Source organism: Pundamilia nyererei, unplaced genomic scaffold (genome assembly GCF_000239375.1).
Source record: "Pundamilia nyererei isolate P.nyererei 1_Seehausen unplaced genomic scaffold, PunNye1.0 scaffold00161, whole genome shotgun sequence".
NCBI classification, from domain to species: Eukaryota; Metazoa; Chordata; class Actinopteri; order Cichliformes; family Cichlidae; genus Pundamilia; species Pundamilia nyererei.
The window spans coordinates 910,149-933,592 of NW_005187562.1; the positions used below are offsets into that span (position 1 = coordinate 910,149).

A 23,444-nucleotide genomic window follows, 5' to 3' on the forward strand; every position below is an offset into this window, starting at 1 on the left:
TGTGTCTATGTACGTTTTCATAAATCTCTCTACTTCTTTCACATTCTCCCAGAAAAATATACTTAAAACTTTTTCAGAGCACTGTACATCTGAAGGAGTTGAACAGTAGTTCGTTCCCTTTTGAGTTTTATTTTTGAAAGACAAAGCCGGAAGTCTTCCGCGCACTTCCGCGTAGCTTGACTCTTGGAACTGAAGACGCCCATTTCCAGTCCACACCCGCCCGGCTGCTGGATCGATCCTCCCCTCTTCAGTAGCTGGATCGTCACCCTGGATGCCGATCAGCACCGCTATTCTACCGCAACAGGTAAAAGAATAGAAATCATTCCCACGCTTATACCGAACAAAATGCATGACTTGCTGGATACTGTCGCTGAAGATTTTCTTCCCCTCTACCTGTTCTTTCAAGGTAAGTGGGATGTCCTGCTTTATTAAACCCAGCATTTAGTGGCGAGGCAGTGCAGCGTATTAACAACGAGGTTTGTCTACCTGCAGTACAGCCCATTGTTAATGTTTCATCCTGAAAATATGTGGAGCTCTCAAACCTGTCTCTGAGCCACTAGTGCCAGTCTTTTGTCTGCGTTATGGATGAAGAGCACCCCATATGGCTGAAAACTGGTTCTTCAGATCTTTTCACTGTTTACTCATTAATTTTGCTTGTTTGAATAAGGCGGAGAAGAGGAAAAGGAAAACTAACCTGGATTTAAAGAGAAATTCATTTTTTAAAGCAGTCAAAATAGATTTAGGCTCTAAATTACTAGTCTTTTTTTCAAGATAATATAATTATCTATGTATATTATTAGATATATACTGTCTGATAATATATATATACTATGTGCAACAACAACAAGCAGGGAATGGCATATTGTTTTTATGATAAAAGGTGTAACTCCAAAGGTTATTCCTGTGTTCCCTCAGGTACTACTTAAAGGAAATGACATGCTTCCCTGTGACTATTAAACATGCTGAAAATCACTGCTGTGTTTAACCTGAGGGAGAAAATCTATGTGATATTTCTCAAAGTCACTTTAACGGTCTGCTGGGTGTCTGTGCTCACCTTCTTAGGCCCAGCAATTTCCCTAAAAGGCGACTTACATTTGGCGCTTCCTCCGTTAAAAGATGGAAAATATAACACGAGGAGGGCCTCCGGTTCGAAGCCCGTCAAATGCGTCTGTTATCTTTATTTTTCCTGATATAAAAAAGTGTCATCAGCTGTTCAATAGTTGAGCAAAGGTGTGAATTTCCATTCTTATATATGAGATGACTGGGGCAGCTTTGGATGTTTATGCACGTACGTGTTGAATCACTGCAGCAAAGACTAATTATAGAGATTGCTTTGTGTGTGCGTGTGTTTATGTGTGTGTTCTGCTGCCCTCGGTGAAAACAGAACGAGGAGACTTTCTTTGCTGAAGTGGCAAAGTCCATGTGACTGCAATTTCTGTGACATCTGTGCTTTATCCCAGAAGGGACTGTTGCATATCCACCTGCCGAGACTCAAAGCGTTGCGTAATATCCACACGTTCACATAAGTGTACAATACACCAGCGTGTTCGCTGGTGTGGTGAAAGAGGAACCTGATGTGCTTCAGAGTCCATTCTCATATAGCAGTTACAGTGGCATGGATGCTGTATTGAGGTTAATTTGGCATTATTATTATTGTGTCTTAAGTATGTGGGGAAGAAGGTGAGGTTGGAGGTGCTGCTGAGTGTGTGTTTTTCACTTCGGGGGTGGGGGGAGTGTACAGGAAGTTAACAAAAAAAAAGGTGAATCATTTCATTGAGCTGACCCATAAACGTACCAAAAGGATTAGAATGATTCTTCTGTCGGAAGCGTCCCCAATTTTCACCTGCAGCCCACTGGGGGGAAGGTGTGTGGCATGTGTGCGCTTGTGTGTGTCTGCTCTCTTGTGAATAGGAGGAAAATCCCAGCACATGCACACAGGACACACGCATGCACACAGGCTTCTTTCTTCCTCAGGCTTCGCAAAGCTTCCTGGGCTGTGTCCGCTAGAACAGGGTCCCCCTCTGTGTGAGGAGGGTGTGTTGGACACACTCCGCGCACACAGGCCGAAACATTGATATTCACGTCAGACCGGTCCAGTGTGGTGCACACAGGTGTCAATCAGCATGCTGGGCTGAGTCAAAGGTTCTTTGATTCATTTTGTTCCTCAGCACTGCTGGCCCTTAAAGGATTTATGTCTTATTCCTCATATTAGAAACTTTCAAAATGCTTAATGCAATGTTATTTTTAAACATCAGTGTAACATCAAGGCTAGCTTTGCAACTGCTGGCTTTGCAACATCAACCTGTGTAAGTATGAAAATAGCGTGTGCCATTTGTTCTTCATTTGCTTCTTAAAGACGCCAAAACTAGAACTAAACTTGCGCTGCAAAGTAATTTGTTCTATGCTCAAATTTTTAATGGTTTATTTTCCGTTATGATTATTTTTGTAGTATTTCGTGTCCAAAAGTTCATTCGGGGATCTGGCATGATTTGAAGTAGCATTGTGAGATGACTGTGTTTCTCTCCACTACATCTGCCATACCAGCAGGGGCCGAGCTGCAAGGTAAATCAAATCAAAGACGCATAATGACATTTTAAAGTTATTTTCAGACATCCAAGGGACTTCAATCAGTGTACCATTTTGTTGTGAACCTGTGCAGGTACAGTCACTGTTGATGTAGAGGGTGTCCTCTTTCCTCTTTTGTTGATTCAGTGCCGTTGTCATCCAGGATATAGCATGTCCTGTTTAAACAGTGGAGTCTCTTCTCTAACCTAGCCAACGGGAGATATTGTTATATTTGACACCAGGTACACCTCAGGGTACAGGGTTGTGTATAAGAGTGGATGAAACTCTGCTAAAGGCCTATACATGTTTGCACATGGAAGTGTTAGGTACACGCAAATAGCATAGAGCCATGTGAAAAAGAAAGTTTGCACAGGACTCTGTGCAGTCCTGGGAAAATCTAAGTACATCCTTTAAGAGCATTTAAGCGGGTAAGAAGCAGCTAGGTGGTGCTAATCCAATGCACTTGATTAACTGATGATCATCAAGTGTGAGCACCTCTGAGGCAGACGTTTTGGCAGTTCAGTTGTTTGTTAACACAGTGACACATCATCTCAGACCATACAGGCTGCAGTTAGCATGTTAGGTGTTAACGTTTGTGAGAGTACACTTAGAAAAAGACTGTAGAAGTATGGATTTTTTTGGAGGCGTTGCCTGGAGAAAGTCTCTAAAAGGAATATGGCAGTATTGCTTAGACTAGACAAGACTTCTGGAACAATGTTCCTTGGACAGACAAGACCAAAGTGGAGATGTTTGGCCATAATGCACAGCACCATGTTTGGAGAAAACCAAACGCAGCATATCAGCACAAACCTCTCATACCAATGGTCGAGGATGGTGGTGCAGGGGTGATGATTTGGGCTTATTTTGTAGCCACAGGTCCCGGGTACCTTGCAGTCACTGAGTTAACCATGAACTCCTCTGTATACCAAAGTATTCTAGAGTCAAATGGGAGTCCATCTGTCTGACAGCTGAATTTTGACTAATGTAGCAGGACAGTGATCCCAAGCACAGCAGCAAATCCACAGCAGAGCAGCTGAAAAGAAAAGATTCAAGGTGTTGCGATGGCCCAGTCGTGGCCCAGTCCAGAACTCAACCTGGTTCAAATGCTGTAGTGGGACATTGAAGGTGCTGTGAATAAACAAATGAGTTAGGGGAGTCTATGTTAGCTGTCATAGGGAGAGAGGCAGGGGACACCCTGGATAGGTCACCATTCTGTCACAGGGCTTAAATATGGAGAAAGACAACCATTCACACCTGTGGCCAATTTAGATTCACTAATTACTCTAACCCTGTGTATGGGACTGGGGACGATACCAGAGTACCTGGATAGAATAAACTCCACACAGAAAGGCAGCAACCAGACTGCATATGAAAATAACAGTGCTAAGCACCAGATCACTATGACATCCCTAATCATGAGGGATACTTAGTTTTTCTTAGAAGATTGCATAGAATACTTTGAAGACATTACTTTTTCCACTAGTGTACATGTACTCACACACAGAGACACATACACATAGATGAGCAAACTGCCAACTTTCTGTGTATATATGTGTTAAGAGAATATTTCATTACTTATAGGACCTCATCTCGGGTGAGACACTGATGAGGTTTTAGTACATGGTGATGAGTTAGCCACACAGTTTCAACAGATGGCAACAACAAGGAAAAGTGAGATCACTTCAAGTGAAGTGGGAGACTGAGCACTGTAAATCTTTACTGGGTGTAAAGAGAGGTCCATGTATTTGCTTTCTGTTCTTTTCTTTCTTTCTTTTTTTCCAAAGAACATAATTTGCATCATCATTTTGATGCTTGAATCCACACACCAGCAAAGATGAGTCATAGATAGGGAACAGAGGCTCCAGAAAGTCACTGAACTGAAAAGAGGCATGCAAGTACAGCACAATGTGTTTCTTCAAGCTTAATCGCAATGTGTTGCTGTAAAGGCGAGCTGCATTTTCTATGTACAGGCAGTTTGTGCCAGAATATAATATCTAGACTATATCTCGTTTTTTGGGGGGGTTTTTTTGTTAAATAAAACTTCCCACACAACCCGTGGGTTGTCATGTTCAGGCTTGTGGAACAAGCTGCAGTCAAGTCCATATGTTTTTGGACAATGACACATATTCTTTGTTGTAATTTTGCATCTGTATACCACCACACTGGATTTTAAGTCAAACAATCAACATTTGATTAAAGTGCAGACTTTTATCTTTAATGGATTTAGCAAAAGCACAGTCCCCCATTTTTAGAGACTCAAAAGAAATTGGTCCAACTAAAATAATTTTAAATATGGGGATTGTTGGAGAATATTTAGCAGTTAATAACTGTCTGAAGTCTAAAACCCAAGGGCAACACCAAATGCTGTGTGTGGTCCTTTAAGATACTTTATCAGGCCTTTACTGGAGCCACCTTCAGTTGCTGCTTGTTTGTCGGCCTCTGTATTCAGCTTCAACTTCAGTAACTAAAGAGTATGCTGTGTTGTGTTGACTGAGTGACCATTGAACAATATCCTTTTTCTTTGGTGTGAGAAACACTTGGTTGTTTATGGAGTTTGTGCCTCCCTGAGAGTGTTCTTGCATTGGTACTGTAAGTTGTTGTGAAGCTGTTGAGAACCATGGAAATAATTCTGTGGTATTTCAGGCATTTCGGTGTTGCTGAGCTAACCAGTGCATTCATTCTATTTAAGAATGTACCAGATTGTTGATTCTTGCTATCTGTCTCTGGTTTTCCAGCCTAATGATAGCCTCCCTCACTTGCACTGATGTCTCTCTGGACCTCATATTCATACTTTTACTGAATGGTTACCAAATACAAGTTCAGCAAGTGGAATCAACTCCAGATCTACCTATCGATTTATCCAATTACTGTTAAGGCTCAGAGAAATGTGTATAAAAATGGCTGTAATTCTTAAATAGCTAATGCGGTACGCTTGCAATGCGCTTTAATTAAAGCTGAAATTACATATTGTTTGTTTGATGTAAAATACACATTCAGTCTCATATTGATATGGTCCCTTATTTTGCACACTGTACATAGATGGCAGTAATGTGCAAAATACATGTAAACTCGCATATTTTTATACAAAGAACTACAGTAATGTGTATAGCTTTAATAATATTTCGACACAATCTTGCATGCTTCATATTTATCTGTTTCTCATACTTCCATAGCTCTCTTGTACACTATGGGATTTCGATTCTGTGTTAGTCCTGTACATATTGCAAAACTGACGATGACATTGACTCTGACTTTTAGTTATAGATCTAACTGTAAGACATTTCTTGCATTGCATCCAGATATTTAATTAAATGCCCTTGTAGAAAACTTACAAGCATACAAATAAATGACAAAAAATCACTTCTGCATTGATACATGAATATGAATTCTTTTGTTAATTCGATATTTCTGCTTTTGATAGAACTGACAAATATTGGTGTGTATATGTTATCTGAAATGCACTGATGCGAAGACCATTCTATTGCATATGTGATGCAGAAAAAGATGATCGTACTCTGACTGTACTGTTTAACATGCCGTAAGGAGCTAGTTTGTGAAATCCATTGCTGAAGATTAGCCCCATTATTTTACTCCCTAAAATCTATATCATCACTCATCCCCAGAAGACAGTTTGTGTCAGCCTCCATTCACTATAAAACAATTGTTTTCCTGTAACTGCTTCCTGTGTTTCTATTTTAGTTGGTATTTTTTTCATAAAATTGGGAATTTAGTTCATAAATGTCAGTATTGTTTGCTAGTGCGCGTGAATTATTTGTTGCCTATGTTGTATATGCGCGGGTTTGCACGGAGCCGCTGGCGCAGACACTCGAAATATACCGAAGCATAAGCCTCAGTGGGCTGTTCATTGCTCTTAAGTAATTGGCAGTGCCGGCATGTACAGACAGTGATTTATACTACAAGATAGCCACAGTCTCCCCTCCAGGAATTCACACAAAAACAGGGAAGCAAATGATGGAGCAATAGTGTAATAAGAACGGAAGGGGAGTAGGAGTGGAAAGAAACTATGTGGGAATCATAAGAGATACGTTTCAATGAATGATGAATAGGAAATAGAGGAGTTGAAATAAAAAAAGACAGAGGGAGGGGTGAGGTGAGGAAAAAGTTGTGATGGAAGGACTTAGTGAAAGCAAAAAAGGAGATTGCTTAGACCTGACAAGAATCACAAGTGATGAGGAGAAACATTGCCTGTTAGCTATAGGCACGCAAAGAGAAATGAGAGGAAATAAGGAGGAAATGGATGGAGTGAAGTGGAGCGGCTAACAGAATCTTAACAACAAGATTGAAAGAGTTGCTACCTATAGGTGTGGTTTATATGCAAAATAAGCTTGAATGTCGTGGTAATTTGGGGCTTTTAATTATTGTTTTCTAACACAGACCTGGCTTTGAAGTATAGTATAAAAACCTTCAATATGGTGGGGTCGGTGAAGCTTGATGTTAGTCTGCTTTATCTATCCCAAAACCAGATTTGATTTGTGTTTGGGTTCCTGTTGGACCACCCAGTCGTGTCCAAGTTTCAACTATCCAGCTGTTGATTTCAGGTGAAGTTGAAGAATCTGGACGTAGTCCTCCTTCTTCATTATTTCATCAAATTTGTGCATTGTACCAGTAGCAGTGGCAGCAAAATAGCCCAGAGCGTGATGCTAACACCACCATGCTTAGCAGCTGGTTTCATAGGCTTGAAAGTAGGCTGTGCGATATGACCAAAATCTCATATCCCGATATAACACATTTATCGTCCCGACAACGATATATATCACAAAAATTCTACATTGTCTGTAAATTCTGTGAATCTCCGGCAACTTGACTTGTGTCAAGTGTTTTCAGCTGGGCGTCCTGTACCCGGAGTCGAGTGATTGACCGATGCAGGCCAAACTGCATACATTTACTATACATTTTTAGACATACGGTAAGTTGAAACGGCCGCAATTTTTTTTGGCCTGTTCTAAGGTTTATTTGTTAGCACCTGACGGCTCTTTTTAGCTTCTCATCCGTAAACACTGTGCATACTATTTCACGTGATTCAGTTTATTTTGAAAAATCTCAACAGGATCTTCAGCTTTATTGTGAAAGGTTTATGTGGAAAATATACAAGCGGACGGCGGAGCCATGCGATGGTTTTACCGTCGCATAAAAACAGTCGCTTGTTCGTTCATAGTGTGGTTATATTAAATATAAGAGAAAGAGAGAACTTTTAAGAAATAAATTCTGCAGTGACCATCAAAACAATGAAAAAATATTGCCGATAGACGTTTTCATATCAGCATCTGATATATATCGTTATATCGAACAGCCCTACTTGAAAGCCTAACTTTTAGTCCTCCAAACATGCCTTACACAAACAGTGTTTATGAGTGGATCAAACCACTTACACATAAAGCTAGTTTTCCATGTTACCTGCATGGGCTTATCTGCTCCTGGGACTATACCAAAGATCCCAACAATTAATCTCATCAGATGGGCCAGGCTCCCTGTTGGCATACCACTTTAGATGCTGACTGCACCCAAAACAGTGATAAATTCTTATTGTTTTCAAACTGTACTTGCTTTATTAGAGTCGTATATCTATATTTGTCTCAGTAAAACACAAATATTTGTCTAAGAGCATCCATACGCCTTATTAAGGTCCAGAAATTTGTATTATTACATAGTATACAAACGAGATACATAGAAAGCAAAATGTCACAGACAAAATAAACAAGCTGATACATCAAGATTTCCAAACTGCAGCCACCATCTGTAATCTCAGAGCAGGCAGTAATAAAAGCAGCCTTTCTCCCAGACCACTATCATTTCTTCCCCCAGTTCTATTCTTCAGCTGTCTGTCCTCTTCTTGTGTACTGCTCCGTGCTGGCATTGTCTGTAGGCCTTCTCTGTTATTTGGTCCCCATCCTTTTCGTTTTCCCCTCTGCCTCTTCCCCTCCTCTGTCATCCCTCACCATGTTGGCCACTCACTCTGCTTTCCTTGCTTTGTTAACAAGGAGCTGATTTTTTTCCCTTTTTTTGCTCCTGCATGGATGTGTATCATTTCTGCCGTCTTCCCCATTCACACTTGCATTGCTTGCATTCCTCACTTATACCCCCCTTGCTTCGTGACACACACACACACACACACACACACACACACGCTCAAATGCACACATAACACACTCACATCTCTCTCTCTCTCTCTCTCGCTCTTTCTCTGCAGATGTCTGAGGGCTTGCCAGCTGAGTAGAGGACTTCCCTCTCTGCCCGTGCTTTCCACCTGCAACCATGAATGGTAAGAACACTTTGGTTTTTTTGTCTTTATTGGACATGTGTTTGAGCTCATAACATCTCTGTCTATGCTAGGCAGATCTGTGGTTCTGCTGAGACAATAATGAGGGCTGGAATTTACTTTAAAGGGCAGAAAAAGGTCTGAGACCAATAAGCGGCTGTTTGTGTTATGCCTCATTTCTAAACTTTAATCTCTCCCTCTGGCCGTCCTCCTGCCAAGACCGAACATTCGAGTGCATCTGCTTTGTGCTTTGGTCAGCTTGAACTCCTTTTTTTTGCTACGAGTGACTGCTTGTTTTGACTGTAATGTGTGAGGTGTGAAATCATGTTAATGGGATATTGATCTGCAAACAGAGACAAGGCTCAGGCTTTAAGTAAAACCATCTTTAATCCTACTTTTTTGGGGGGGAAGTTATTGAGCTGTAGCTTGTACAAACCCCTGCTGGAAAGAGGGTCAGTCTAAAGTAATATGGCAGGATTGTCTTCATTAATTTTAAAGGTGTTTATATGCACTGTAGTTGCACGTCAAAGCAAAACAGGCATTTCAGCAGCAGCCTGTTTAGCGCTCCAGACTAACTCTGCTGTCTTGCTTTGGTTCTGACTTTGACTTTTGTATCTTTATAAACCCCATCAGTTTCAAAGAAGTGATTTCCGTGGACTTAGATGCATGCACAGTTGGAGTAGCGATCCAGAAACTTGACCAGATACAAAGGGACTGGGACTTCATTCTCTGTGGAGGACACTGGGTTCACTATACAGTACTATGCAAAAGCCTAGAGCTGCCAGTCCTTTCTTTATATTTTGCTAGAAAAGTGGAAAATAGTTGCAGTGATTTATTGAAACGTGCAAACCTACATGGAAATTCAGTGTTTAAGGTAAAAACAAAAGTTAATAAGCTTGAAATGATAGCTTAAAAAAAAAAAAAAAAGATAATGTAATTGTAAAATGGTTCTTTCAAAATAAGTGTGACTGAATTAAAAGATAATAAAATAGTTTCATAATCTCTGTTTGATTTCTCATCCCAAGATATCGGCAGCAGCAGATCCTGTATATCCTGTATATTCATTAACATGGTGAATGGTACTCATGGCCATTCATCAATGATCAGTGGTTGTGACAATTTGCATATTAATGATTAAGAAACTGACATCACAGCAAATGTACTCTTTGTAAGGTTGGCAAAACCTGCAGTCAGCTGAGACTGAAGAAGTCACTTGGATGAGTGACAAACTGTTTCTCCCTTTGAAAACACTACTTCACATGAACAAAATAAACTTTCTGATGATTGAGCATCAGGACTGCCACAAATACTGTGGTGCGCTCCACATGATGCGACGTCAAATTCAGCACACGACACTTGCTGCAGATAAAGCCCCAAACCATGATGGAGCCTCCACCGTGTTTTACAGATGGCTGTAAACTAGGACTGCAGCTATCATTTATTTTAGTAATAAATTAATCTAATGATTATTCCATTGATTAGTCGACTAATCGGATAAGAAATACTTTTGTCTTATTATTGAGCAATAGTAAATATTCAAAACAGAAAAAATACTTTTAAAATATCCTGATTATTGTTTTCATTTTAGAAATTTGAGTGTTTTTTGTTTCATCTGTCAACGGCCATATGAAAATTTCTTTTTTAAGAAAACATTTTCTTAAATGCAAAAATGTATAAATACTCTAAAGTAAAGTCAAATAAAATACATGTGCAATCAAAACTAAGTCATAAAAAGTTCATCTTTACTTTGACTTCTTGGAAAGCTTTGAGTTTTTGTACGTGTGTTTCTGCATGTTTAAGTGTTTGCAAGCCTTTAAAGGAGAATGTGGTGGCTATAGTGAGGAGAAGCGAACATATCAGTGTTGTGAAATTGGCCCTGTGCTCTGATGCAACGTTTTTGTGCTGCTGAAAACACGACATTATGATGGTGTAGACCTTAATTAATGTTAACAATAATTCAGTGTCCACCCTAAAATCCCTCAGGTCAGTGGCTCAGAGTTTTACTGGCCCATGGACATTTTTATTGGCCTGTGAAAAAAGCTTTAATTTTTATATCTTTAAATATTAACACAATTTAATTGAGAGAGTATTTTATAGAAATTCACTTTCAGTCTAAAAATGTTATAACCCCTTGAAATAAATATGGTCTCGTGCACACCATGCCCCCCTTTAGACTCACCCCTGTTCGAGTCCATGTAAAAAAGGACGGCTGCCGTCAGCCTTCAGCAAGCTTTATAATTTAATTTGGTGTCAGACCAAGTTAAAAGTTCATCTGCATATTTTAATACAGCTTCTGGAGGATTACTGCAGATTTTTCACTGTGGATGACAGCGTGACAGCGGATGGAGCAGCTACAGAGTTGGCTATTTTGGGTTTTTCTTCTCTAGTCAGAGTTTGTTGATGGGTGCTCACTTTTTCCCAGTAAAGTTTTTAAAGGTCATCTTCCACTGTTCATTAAACAAAATGTTGAAGCAGAGAATTTGTGTCGGAAATTTTTTGTAATCGAATTATTCGAAATACTCAATGAATCGTTGCAGCCCTAATGTAAACAATCCATGTTCTGCCTTTCTTGATTCCCTCAGAACCATCACTCCAGAGTCCAGTTCATGTATATTTTGGCACACCTCAGCCTCATACCCATTCCTCTCTGTTAGCCTTCCTTAAGAATGACATCTTGACAGCCACCCTTCTTCAGTGAACTGTAGATGGATCAGCTGAAGGGGTTGATGTATCGGTCAGGTCTTTGCCTGGTGTGTTTCCTATTTCTTAAGGACATGAGTTTTAGATGCTGTTCATCTAGATAGTTTTAGGTTGGCTATTATGTGTAGACACAACACTAGTTCATCTCTTGAGTTAGGGGCCATTTTTTGTGATTCAGTCATTCATACATCAGTGTTAGGTGGCAAACAAATTAAAAAACAAACAAACAAGTAAAAACAAAACATTCCTGTGAAAGTGGTCCGGTACAAGGACTGGATTGAAGAAGAGAAAAAGCAGTGGAATGAAAGAAAAGTTTAAAAGACCTTCTGCTCTAGAAAAGGCTCAAGAGCACATTAAAAATGACAGGAAAGTCTATCTAGCTGCTTTCTGTGTGTCTGTCTTTGTTATTGTTCCGAGTTGAAGGTGATTCAGCGTTTTTGCCCTTTCTGTGAACCACAGTTCTCAGTAGTGTGTGTGTGTGTGTGTTTGTGTGTTTTGTCTTCATCCTTTGATCGCAGAACATAGTTACCGTTCCTCAAAGCCCTCTGTGGAAAACCCCTAAGAGGGAATGTGTGTGTCTGCGTGTGCGTCTTATCTACACACCTAATTTTTCAGTCTAACAGAGCACCAAAACGCACAACTACCCTCTCTCTGCGCTTTAATCCCATCCAGCTGAATGGCACGGAGGGGAGAATCAAGAAACATGTAATCGGTATATGATGAGCTCCTCCGAGGGAACATATTATATGGGAGGCAGAGCTATTTGCGCTATTACACTCTCATTAACACAGTGAGCCTGCAATGAGGCATTTGCACAGTCATTAGTCAGTGAATTTTAAAAACAGGTGAATTTTATGCAACAGTCGTAGAGGAGAAGTGCGTGTTTGTGCGTACACCGAAGCTTTGCAGAGACTGTTGATCCAATGCAGTTATCTGAACCATCAACTTGTCCTCCCCGGGTGAGGTGTTTGATATGTAAATAGTTATAAAAGCAGTGATGTGGTTTCCCTCGGAGTACGAGAGCTGGGTGTTTGGGGTATTGACTCGAGCGTCTCCTTAGGATTTAGCAGCCACCTAGACAACGGCACACAGACTGACAAAGGGAAGTGAAAGCACACAAGGTAAAGGCGGCTGAGTAGGTGAGCCGTGGTACTGTTGGTTTAATAAAGTCTGTAGATGATGTTGCTGTGGATCCTGTTCCGTAAGAGTTAGGGACGTGATTTTTTTTTTTTTCTCTGTTTGGTCTCAATAATGTCTGAAGGTGAAGAATACGCTGATTTTGAGGTAATGACAACAAGAAATACCCGCTATTACCTGCTACTAGCAGGTATAGAAGACAACACAGTGCACTGACTCACACTGATACAGGCTGACTCAGTCATGGCAGTACATAACACTGAGCAACCCCTCTTTTCCATATACAGTATTTTGCTTCCAAGGAGCCAGACTTTATTGTAATTTTTTAAAGTGCTCTTGAGGCTTTCTGAAGGTCTTTTTCAATTTTTTATTTTTACATTGACTGCTTTTTGTCTCTTTTTCAGTCCAGTTCTTGTACTTGACTCCTTGCTTAAAACTGACCTATTCAATCACAAAAAGGCCCCTAATTCAAGTTATGAACAAGTGTTGTGTCTACACATTACAGAATTGAGTTGAATCTGTGAAAAATGTCAGAGATGACACAGTGACAGGCATAAAATAGTTTTTCTGCACCAACAAGGTGATTCCCAAATAGGTGTTAGCTGAAAACCTGGCATATGTCAGCATGGTGTGCATTTGTAGGCCTATAAAACTACAGCAGACGAACGGCATCTAAAAGTTAATTTCTTGATAAATGTCCTTGATAAATTGGGGGAAAATTGTCTGACTCTTCTGTTGATCCATGTACTGTTCACTCAAGCCTCACTGGTCTCAGTGGAAGGGTGGCTGTCAAGAAAACCTTCTTAAGGAAGCGAAACAGAGAGAAAAGGCTCAAGTATGCCAAATTACACAAGAACTAGACTGCATTGGAAAATCAGTGTCAGCAGGTCTGATGGAGTGATGAATCCAAATTAGGATTTTTGCTTCGAATTTTTGTCAGTATGTGCAGAGGAGGTCAGACGAGAGCGGTAAAACTGACTGTCTACAGTCTTCTGTAAAAGCTGGTGAAGGCTCAGTCATAGTTTGAGTCTGGACCTCAACATGACGCAGTGTGGACTAATCGTGACAGAGAAATGAACAAAAGGCAGCCAACACCAACAAAAGTGCTTTTTAAAGTCCCAGACAACTCCTCTTGATAATTACTTAAAAATGTTGCACGAAAGCTTGCCTATGTCATGATCTGTGTGCAGCAGGCCGGAGTGGAGGACCAACGTGCACGACTCAAGACAGCAAAATTAAACTGAGAGTGCAGCTTTTATTGCAGGACAGCAAAAGAACAGAAAACTAAATAGGCTAGGAATCACAACAAGGTTTAACAGGCAGACACAACACACAGCCAGGTATGAGGGTGTGAACGTACATTAACGAGGTGACACAGGGCTTAAATACACACTGGAGTAATCAGGAAATGGGAGACAGGAGGGAAACGCAGCTGGGAGAAATCAGACTTAACAAGACAAGGAAAGCAAAACTAGACACACTGACATGAGACACGGACTTTCAAAGTAACACAGGAAACACAGCAGGCGCAGACTAGACACCGAACTACACTAACACAAGGATAATAATAATAATAGTCAGAACAGCACAACTAAGGAATCAGAACCTAAACCATAATACAAAAACACAAGAAAAAGAAGATGCTGGGTCAGAATGACCCAGAACCTTGACAGCCTAAGCGTGCCATGTTAGAATTGTCTGTTTATGCCTTACGTAATGAAACTACTGCACACATTTCTCATTTCCCCAATAAAATATAAAGAAACGAGGCTGACTCAGTACTGTACGGCCTTATTAAAAGCATAAATCATATTCAATCAAATTAGTGTAAAATCCTTACATACCCAATCCACATTTCATAACAAGTGCCTGAAATTGGCAAATACTGTGAATATGTATCAAGAGTGTGGAACCCTGTGGTGTTCAGTGTCAGGTTATGTATACTAGTAAATCGTAACTGTACCATCTTTTTATCAGGAGTCATACCGAGTGGCCACATGTTTCCAGTATAAGTATCAAGCCACAGAAGACCCCTATGGATTCGGTCATGGCTGTGTAAGAAGCTTTGCAGTGCCCCACTTACTCACATAGCATTCAGCCCTCACTGACACACAGACTGAATCGACTGACAGGCCTGTGGATGTGGCCATGCGAGCTACATGTCCCAGTGGCACTGTGCTAAATCTCGCCTTCCTTTTCTTACCTACAATAGCTTCAAATGGGGGCTTTCACAGCCATTGAGACAATGTGAAGAATACTCACATCTCTGTGAGAGATTAATTACTTTCTCCTTTTCATGGCAGCATTTTGCTGACGGTGGCTAAAAGTGGGTCGGCCGCTGTGTGCTGCTAACGTTGGCTTTATCGGGGGGAAAGCGTCCACCTTAACAGGTGTTGCTGGTGGTGGTTTCGGGCGGTTTGTGTAGACACTGAAACCATATCAGAGGTTTGGCTAGAATATTTCCTAACAAACAAACAAACCATTATCAGTGTTTGATTGTATCTGCTCCCACTTTTAGAAAAAGACATTGGATCTTCTTGCTCTTAACTCTAAAGTTGCTCTACTTTCATTTTCTGGCTACGTAGCGTGCTGTTACTGAAGCTCTACACTCCATTGTGTCAGTCTTCTGTATATGAAGTATGTTAAGCAAAGGTCAGTGGATTGTTTGGGTTAGAGCTAGGGTGGAAGCTCCATCATGGGCAGGGTGGTATTTCCTGAAGCACTTGAATAAATTAGAGCCTGGAAGCCATGTCTCTGAAGACAGGATCCCGTAATCGCTCAAAAGACCTTTTTTTAAAAAAAAAAAAAATTTCATACTAATATTCTGAAAAGACAGTTTTTGTCTGTTTGAATATTTTATAATCTACTAGAGTGATTAGAATTTGAGGTGTCTTTCAATATTTCTCTCCTTTTACTATAATAATATAATATTATTATATTTAATATAACAATAAGAAGTTGATTGTTATCTTTGAGACTGTAGCATTTTCTGGTTTGAGCTATTTTTATTATAAAAGTGAGAAAACGGGTTTGATCGTGATCCTTACTGCAAGTTAATGTTGCCTTCGTTCCCAAACTAGATCCCACTTTATTTATTTATTTCTTTGTGAAATCTTGGTGCACATTTTGCTTTATGTCTGTACCACCGTGATCAATATGGTAACAGCTGTCAGCACGAAGAAAGCGCATCTGTCGAGCAGAGAGTGATGAGCTTAAAAAAGAACACGAAAAAGTTTGTTGTTTGTCCCAGTTGAGTCGTGTTTGTGTCGGTTTCCCATTCCAACCTGTTTCTAGATTCGCTGCATTAGCCTAGCGTCACTTCTTTTATACATCCCTCTCCTTCTATACGCGCTTGCGAGGCTTATTATCTGTCATTGTCTCCTTATCTTCATCTGTTGTTCAGTTGCTGCGATGAGGGGAGAGCCGTCGGTGCATACCGTCAGTTCTTTGCCACAAAATGTCTTCAAAGCTTCCAAGTTCAGTGAAAGAAGTTTGAGAGAAGGCGTAAAATATGTCCCGATTGTGTTATGGTTGGATGGATTCAAGCTCTTCCTTTATGATGAATTGATTATCGTCCTTGAACATAATCGTTCACTCCCCCGCCGTTAAAAGTCGTTCCGTGAAATTGAGGAAGACTTGAGTTTCGAATCGGTCACACAGCACATCAGACTTCATCTTTAATTCATGGCCAACCCTCAACTTACCTTGAGATATGCAAGAGTGCAGCTGGGGTGAAAAAAAAGCTGACTGGACATTTTTATACATTAATCATCATCGTGAGCTGCTTAAGAGAGTTTTCATCTCAGCTGAAAATCTCATTTGGATTGGAAATTATGCACACATTTTGTATGGTTTGGTAGAGGAATAAAAGACTAAGCTGAATTTTGTATTAGCGCATCTGCCCGGGGATCCATCGCTGACTTTAAATGTGTTTGAATTTGTTTGTGGAGACGGGTGGATCACTCCCCTCCCATAATAGCTTAAATTTGTAGAGCTTTCTTCTTTTATGTTCATTTTTCTTCCTTACAGATTATTTCCAAGTTCTGGGGGCTATACCAAGCATACCGCATCAATGCATCACTTGATATTGTGCATTTGTAGGACCACAGGTTTATCTAACTACTCGTCCAGATTTAATAGTGTTTAATGAAGCAGTGATGTATAGGCAAAATAAGAATTCATCGATTTTATGTGAGAAGCTGGGTGACTTTCTTTCATACTGAGATATAGTGCCTTTCTGGTATGCTTGTACTTTTATATAGAAAGTGTATTTGTTGTCTATATTAGATGCCATAAATTAGATTACAAGATTTTCAAGCAGCTCCACGCAAACAACATTTGTAACTGATCATTTAGATGGTGCCTAACAAATTTTATTTTTCTATTTTCCTTTCAAATAATTTAACTTCTTCAGATCTTTAAAAAACACTATAATGTACAGCACCCAGGAATTTAGATGACGCTTTAGGTTTGCCATTCAAACCTGGCATGCTGTTATGCATCCTGTGCAGAGGGGTTACAAGCAGACTCACATTATTACTAAAGAGCCAAGGCCCAAAAATAGGTTGTGAACTCAAACTTGACTTCCTGCTATTACCAGCACTTATATTTTGTGTCAGCTGGACTCACATCAACAACATTAATGTCACTTTTTGTTTAGAATTTAAAATACCACAACTGTGTCTTGATTTTGTCCAGGTGGAGCCAGTGTGTGGGCCATTACTCCCGAGGAGAGGGCGAAACATGACAAACAGTTTGAGACCCTCTCCCCCGTCCTCGGTTACATCTCAGGTAGGCTGTTCTCATAAGAAACAGACTGTTTAACGGGAGGTTGTGTCATTAGCAGTAAGTGAGCTGCATATGTTTTGTTTTTTTTTGTTTACCTGCAGGAGAACAAGCAAGAAAATTCTTCCTGCAGTCCGGCCTGCCTGCTTCTGTCCTGGCTGAGATTTGGTAAGCACTGACTGACAACTTGACAAAGTTCTTGTCACAACTCAATGCTGAGCAGGAGCAAGTGGGTCAGTAGGTCCAAGATTTTGTTACACTGGCTTGCGTTCAGCTTCCTGTTGAGCATTTATTTCCTTCACAGCCTGCCACACCTAGTAAACTATGTGAGTGAAGAGAGGGCGGGGGCGTCCTGTAATTAGAATTCGCTTTCTGTGTGTGTGTGCGTGTGTGTGTGTGTGTGTGTGTGTGTGTGTGTGTGTGTGTGTGTGTGTGTGTGTGTGAAATGAGACTGGAATTCAATCCCACCACAACCTTGTCCCCAGTGAATTTTTTTCTATTGTTTCAATAAAGAGGGAAAGAAAAATAGGAATGTACACTTTGCTACACACGGATCATTACATACTCCAGATTTTCTTCTTCCCCTCCTTTAGGAACTTAGCCGACATGGACAGTGATGGGAAAATGGACAAAGTGGAGTTTTCCATTGCTATGAAGCTCATCAAACTTAAACTTCAAGGACGCAACTTGCCCTCCGCCTTGCCAGTCGTCATGAAGCAGCCTCCTGCTTCCAATTGCGGTTCAACCGTCGCTTCCTCAGCACGATTTGGTACAAGCATGTTTTTCTCCAAAATTAGATAATTATGCATTTGAAAAAATTACAAAATTGATTTTTTTGTGTGTTTCCTCCATATAGGAATGGGTTCTATGCCAAACCTGTCAATTGGTCTGTCATCCATGTCAGCTATGTCAGCCATGCCCATCCTCACACCCATCCCAGTTAACCCCCCCATGCCCTCAATGCAACCCCTGTTGCCAACGCCTGTGACTCTGCCACTTATCGCCCCGCTTGGAAACTGTGGGCTCCACAACGGCACCCTCCTCACCCCACCACTCGTTCCTAACAACGCAGGTTGGTTCTGCAGTGGGAACCATTCTGGGCAAAACAAAATAGATAACGATCAATGGATTAGCTCCAGCAATGAGCCTAAAAGTGAACATAGGCTGAAGATATTGAGTCATGCTCCAGAGCCATTTCATTTCATTTTACTTAATGACGATATTTCAGTGGCACACATCAATGTTATCTTGTTCACAAGCAAATAAAGCCACTGCAGTTGTAATCTGCTCATAACTTTGCACATTGCATAACAAGGTCCCATGACCTGATTGCACTTATTGCTTGCATAAACTGATATTATAAATTCCTTTAAAAATGACACTCAGCAAAAAGCTGATTAACAAACCAGTATAGTAGGAAGATTTTACATTTCACAAAAATAAAACAAAGTACCAAAAAAATTAGAGCCTGACTAATTTATTAGAACTTATGAGAAAAAAACAATTTTAAATAGTCTCTTTATGCACTTTGTTACTAGCAGCCTGTCATAAATAGATTATGAATGGAACAAAAGATAGCTGTCGTCCAAAGAAGAGCTTTGAATGTAATTTCAAAAGCCTGAAGGCTACTTAAAGAAATTACCAGAAAGTTGACTTAAGATAATTTAGACTGTGTTGAAGACTAACAGTAATTTTGCCAAAAAGTGACTTAAAAACTTGTTTTAAAAAAAAACAATTATATCGAATTATCGGCTTTTTTAATGACCAGTTATAGTCTTAAAAATCATATATCAGTATGGCTCTAATAAGTAGCATCCATTTAAATGATCAGATTGTTTCAGCTATGTTAGCCTAATCATATTTCCAAATATGTTCCAACTTTGAAACGCATACTTGCAAAACTTTTAAGTATCGCCACCATCTTCACCACCGAAAATGTTTCTGATGATTCACCAAAACCAGCTCTCTGCAAAGTAAAAATAAATAAATAAACCAAAAATCACCTGTCAGCTAATCAACTAACCCCAGTTTACCCAACATAAATGTTTGGTGTAATTCAGTAACATGACTTGGTTGCGTGTGATATGAAATACGCAGATTTGTATTTTGATAAAGCTGAAATCTGCAACTTCTTTGCTCCTGCTTTTTTAGCAGCTTTGCAGGGAGATTAGATTTTTGTTGAACAGTATGGAGCATGGTGCATACAGGATTTTATTTATTTAATTTGTTAATATTTTATGTGTAAGGGTCAGTTATTCATGTCCTGAGCTTCAGTGGTGCAGTAAAGCAGTGAGGATTACGCTTGGAACATGAAAGAGCTGCACCTTATCTTTCTACTCCCTCAAGTCTTATATTGGTCTTGTGATGCGTGCATGCTTTGCATTTAGTATAGGTGTGTGTGTGTGTGTGTGTGTGTGTGTGTGTGTGTGTGTGTGTGTGTGTGTGAGAGATGCAGCACTGCAGCTTTTCACACACTCAGTGTTTGCTGCAGTTCAGATAGGAAAGTTAATTTATATCAACTGTGGGAACATATATGTTATATATACATTAGCAGTTCTTCTGTTTGGATTTCTCTTACATCTCAGTCTGTTCTCTTCATTTCTCACCTCCTCCATCTGTTCCGTGGCCATTCTCTTTAATCTTACTCAGTCTGTTCCAGTACGATTTCTGGCTGTGAAATGAGCAATCTAATAAGAGTTAGTGTGAGATTAGCCTTTTATTTGGTGTTCCTCCTCCATTTTTCTCTCTCTCCCTCTCTGATGAAAATATATCAGTGCCACAGCTCTTGAGACTCTCTTTAGCAAGTGGTTGCAGCCAACCACAATCTCTTACCCAGATGTTAATAACCTTGCTGGTTGAGGTCTGTGTGCAGCGACTGTAAAGTATGAACAGATAAGATTAGATGTACGTACCACCAAGGGCAGCAGCAATCTGCATGTTCGCAGAATGTCATAAATTGATCTGGATATAGTACCATGTGTAAACTGAAACATTCTTTTGAATTTCCCAAATGGAGATTTTACCATTAACAGAGTGTCTCCAACTGCATTTACAGGACTTCCTCTCTCTGGCTTCTCCTCTCCTATGGCCTTCTCCCCGTCCACTGGCATGTCAAAGGCCAACTCTCTACTCGACCTGGGATCAAGCAGGTGAGATTATTACTGAGCAAATTACTAAACTGTTGTTAGCATGTAATAAAGATGTGCTTGGGCTCTAGGAAAATGCTTTCAAACTAAGCAAGATCTCAATCCAGTAGAGCTCCTTTGAGATGTGGCGCAACGGGAGATTCGGATCAATGCTGCATGTGTGTACTACATAAGTGAAGTCATGCTGAAAGACGAATTTAGAAATATTTATGTCAGTTAAATTTAGGGTTTACTGGTTTTAAAACATCCCGTTTGTTATCTACACACGCTTGTTTGAGCTCTCAGACAGATGCAGTCATGCCGTGATTTCAGCAGGAAAGGGTTGAGAATTAGAGCACAAACAGAGATGAAACTCCCAGATAACACTGAGTACAGGAAAAACATTTTGAAATCAGAGGGTTTTGGCAATAGCAGGAAGTTGTCTTGTTTAGAGTCGAAAACGTCAGAGAACAGGAATCCAAAAGCATTCTCAATGGGCGAGGTCATTATAGATCTTAAATGCTTAGAATGCTATGAAGGTTTATTAGTCATGACTATTTTTCTGAGCAACTACAATGTTTTTTTTGTAAATGTTATATAGTCATCTGTCTATAGTTACCTAGACATAAGGTAGCTAGATCATTGGTCCCTGTGGTCTCCATAAGCCACTGTGTCCCCATTTCAGTCATTCCTATTCAGGGTAAGATATTAGGTAACATAAAACAGGCAAACAAAATGTTAAATAAGTTACTTGAATCTTCGTCACCAGAAATAAGCCCAAATTGCTGCTGCAGCTTAAAACATGTGGGGTTTTGTTTTGTTTTTAGCTGGTGACTTTAGGGGAATTAGGCCATCACATCAATGATCTCATAGTGTGTCATTTCATACTGTTTTGTGCCCACTGAATAGATGTTTTTTCTTTGTTTTTGGCCTGCTCACTTCTAAAATGAAATCAAAATTGAATTTTAGCTCATGTCTAAAATGAAATATAAGACTGCGACTAGAGGGGTTTGTAGTTTTACTTATGTGCCAGCGAAGCTTTCATCTCCGTTTTGGCATGATGTACTTTAATATCTGCCGGGGTTTGGAAGGTCCTCTTGCAGTTTCTCTGACAGCCAAGTCCTCTTGAATATCTAATATCCTTTGTCCACCTCATGGTGTTTTGAGTGGGTTTGGAAAACAACGCAAATAGTATCTGATTTCATTGTTTTGAATAGCTTAGCGCTTCACACAATAAGCCCTGACCTCAGGTGTAGGTGGTAAGGAAAGCATTATTAAGGGCACCAGCATACCAAGAAGTAAAATAGATGCAGTTTAATCCCACAGCTGCTTTTACCTTCCACTTCTAGCTGTTAGACTTTCTAATATTAGGACAGATGCTTGATAGTTCTTTGAGGTTTTTCCGGTCTGTACTTCCGCAATCGTATTACTGTGCGTATATACACCCAGAAAAACAATGCTTTGGCATCTCCTGTTGTCTTTCTGAAACCTTAATGAGTGTTGCAAGTTCCCACTCTGCTACAATTTTCAACCATGACTATCATGTGGTCTGGCATACTCATTATGGACTGGTATTTATATAGCACTTTACTTGTCTCACTGACTACTAGCCAAATGTAACCATACATTTATAACATGATTTATTCTATAAACTTTAAGCACTTTATCTGCTTCATATCCAGGAGTCAACAGTTAACTAACATGCATGTATTTGGACTGTAAGAATAAGGACCTAGAGTAAACCCAGTTTGAGCCAGCCACTTGATAGCGCTAACAATTCAACCACCGCACCCCACCGAATGGCTGATTATGATAACCCGAAAGTATGATGTTGTCTTGTTTCATTGTCCAAAAGTCATTGTCTGCTTAGCTGTTGCGCCAGCCTCCTCTGCAGTTAATTAAGAGCTGAGAAATAACACCGGGGAGTCTCCAAGCAATTAGTGGTCTAAGGAGAAAGAAAAAGGCTGATTATATATAATATAATAATAAAAATTTTTCAGTTCCCTTTAGGTGATTTGTTGACATATAGACACACCTTTCTTGTCTCTTACCATAGTTCCAATTCCTCCTCCACCACATCTTTGGCCAGTAACTCCCCAAAGATGGGCGCTAGTGATTGGGCCGTTTCCCAGGCCTCAAGACTCAAGTACCGTCAGCAGTTCAACACACTAGACAAGCTCATGACCGGCTACTTATCAGGTAAGACCTGTGCACACACAAACGTACGCACATGAATTTAAACAAACATGAAATTCTCAGGACCACTAGGCTCCACATGAGTGCTCCTGTCAGAGTTTAAAAGCGAACAATTTAGGGTCAGTTTCACTTTGCACACATGCACTCCCGTTCTCCTGTAATTGCTCTTAACTGCACTTAACAGAACTTGGAAAGCACACAAACGTATTCACTGTAAGAGTTCACATTGCTGTTCTGATCTGATCTACGTGTTACTTTGCAGGACCTCAGGTTAGAAATGCACTGATGGCATCAAATCTGACGCAGACTCAGTTAGCTACCATCTGGTGAGTGTAATGTGTGTATGTTTGTGTATGTTCTTGCCTATCTATCGTAGTGAGGACCAGTGACAGTTTATGACCATTGAAGTAAGGACATTTTGGTAAAGTGAGGACCCTTTTGCCGCTTTCCCCTATTTTTTTCAAGACTTCAAAGTCTGTGAAGTCAGTTTTAGGTTAAAGGTTAGAATTTCCTAATTTTACCCGTAAACTAGAGTTAAGAGGAGAGTTTACTTAAGTAAAAGCATGGAACTATGTTAAGTGAAATACTGTGTACCACTCTTTAATGGTCAGATAATTGATTATGTGCTTCAATAATAAAATTGAGCTCTGCAGACAACG

The 23,444-nt window shown here is 40.1% G+C and overlaps 1 protein-coding gene across 3 annotated transcripts in view; it reads left to right on the forward strand.

The window, feature by feature from the left end:
• Positions 1 to 190: 190 nt before the first annotated feature.
• Positions 191 to 23,444, forward strand: part of itsn2a (intersectin 2a) — a 43,695-nt gene continuing 20,441 nt past the window's right edge. For 2 of the 3 annotated variants that reach the window (XM_013913966.1, XM_013913968.1), the window contains exons 1-9: positions 191 to 304; positions 8,774 to 8,845; positions 17,378 to 17,470; positions 17,569 to 17,632; positions 18,058 to 18,233; positions 18,321 to 18,536; positions 20,520 to 20,613; positions 22,646 to 22,788; positions 23,048 to 23,111. In XM_013913966.1, coding sequence (XP_013769420.1) covers positions 8,839 to 8,845; positions 17,378 to 17,470; positions 17,569 to 17,632; positions 18,058 to 18,233; positions 18,321 to 18,536; positions 20,520 to 20,613; positions 22,646 to 22,788; positions 23,048 to 23,111 — 857 coding nt within the window. In that variant the 5' untranslated portion in view covers positions 191 to 304; positions 8,774 to 8,838. Of the gene's footprint in view, positions 407 to 8,773; positions 8,846 to 17,377; positions 17,471 to 17,568; positions 17,633 to 18,057; positions 18,234 to 18,320; positions 18,537 to 20,519; positions 20,614 to 22,645; positions 22,789 to 23,047; positions 23,112 to 23,444 lie in introns of all 3 variants that reach the window. The other variant, XM_013913967.1, reaches the window with a different exon arrangement.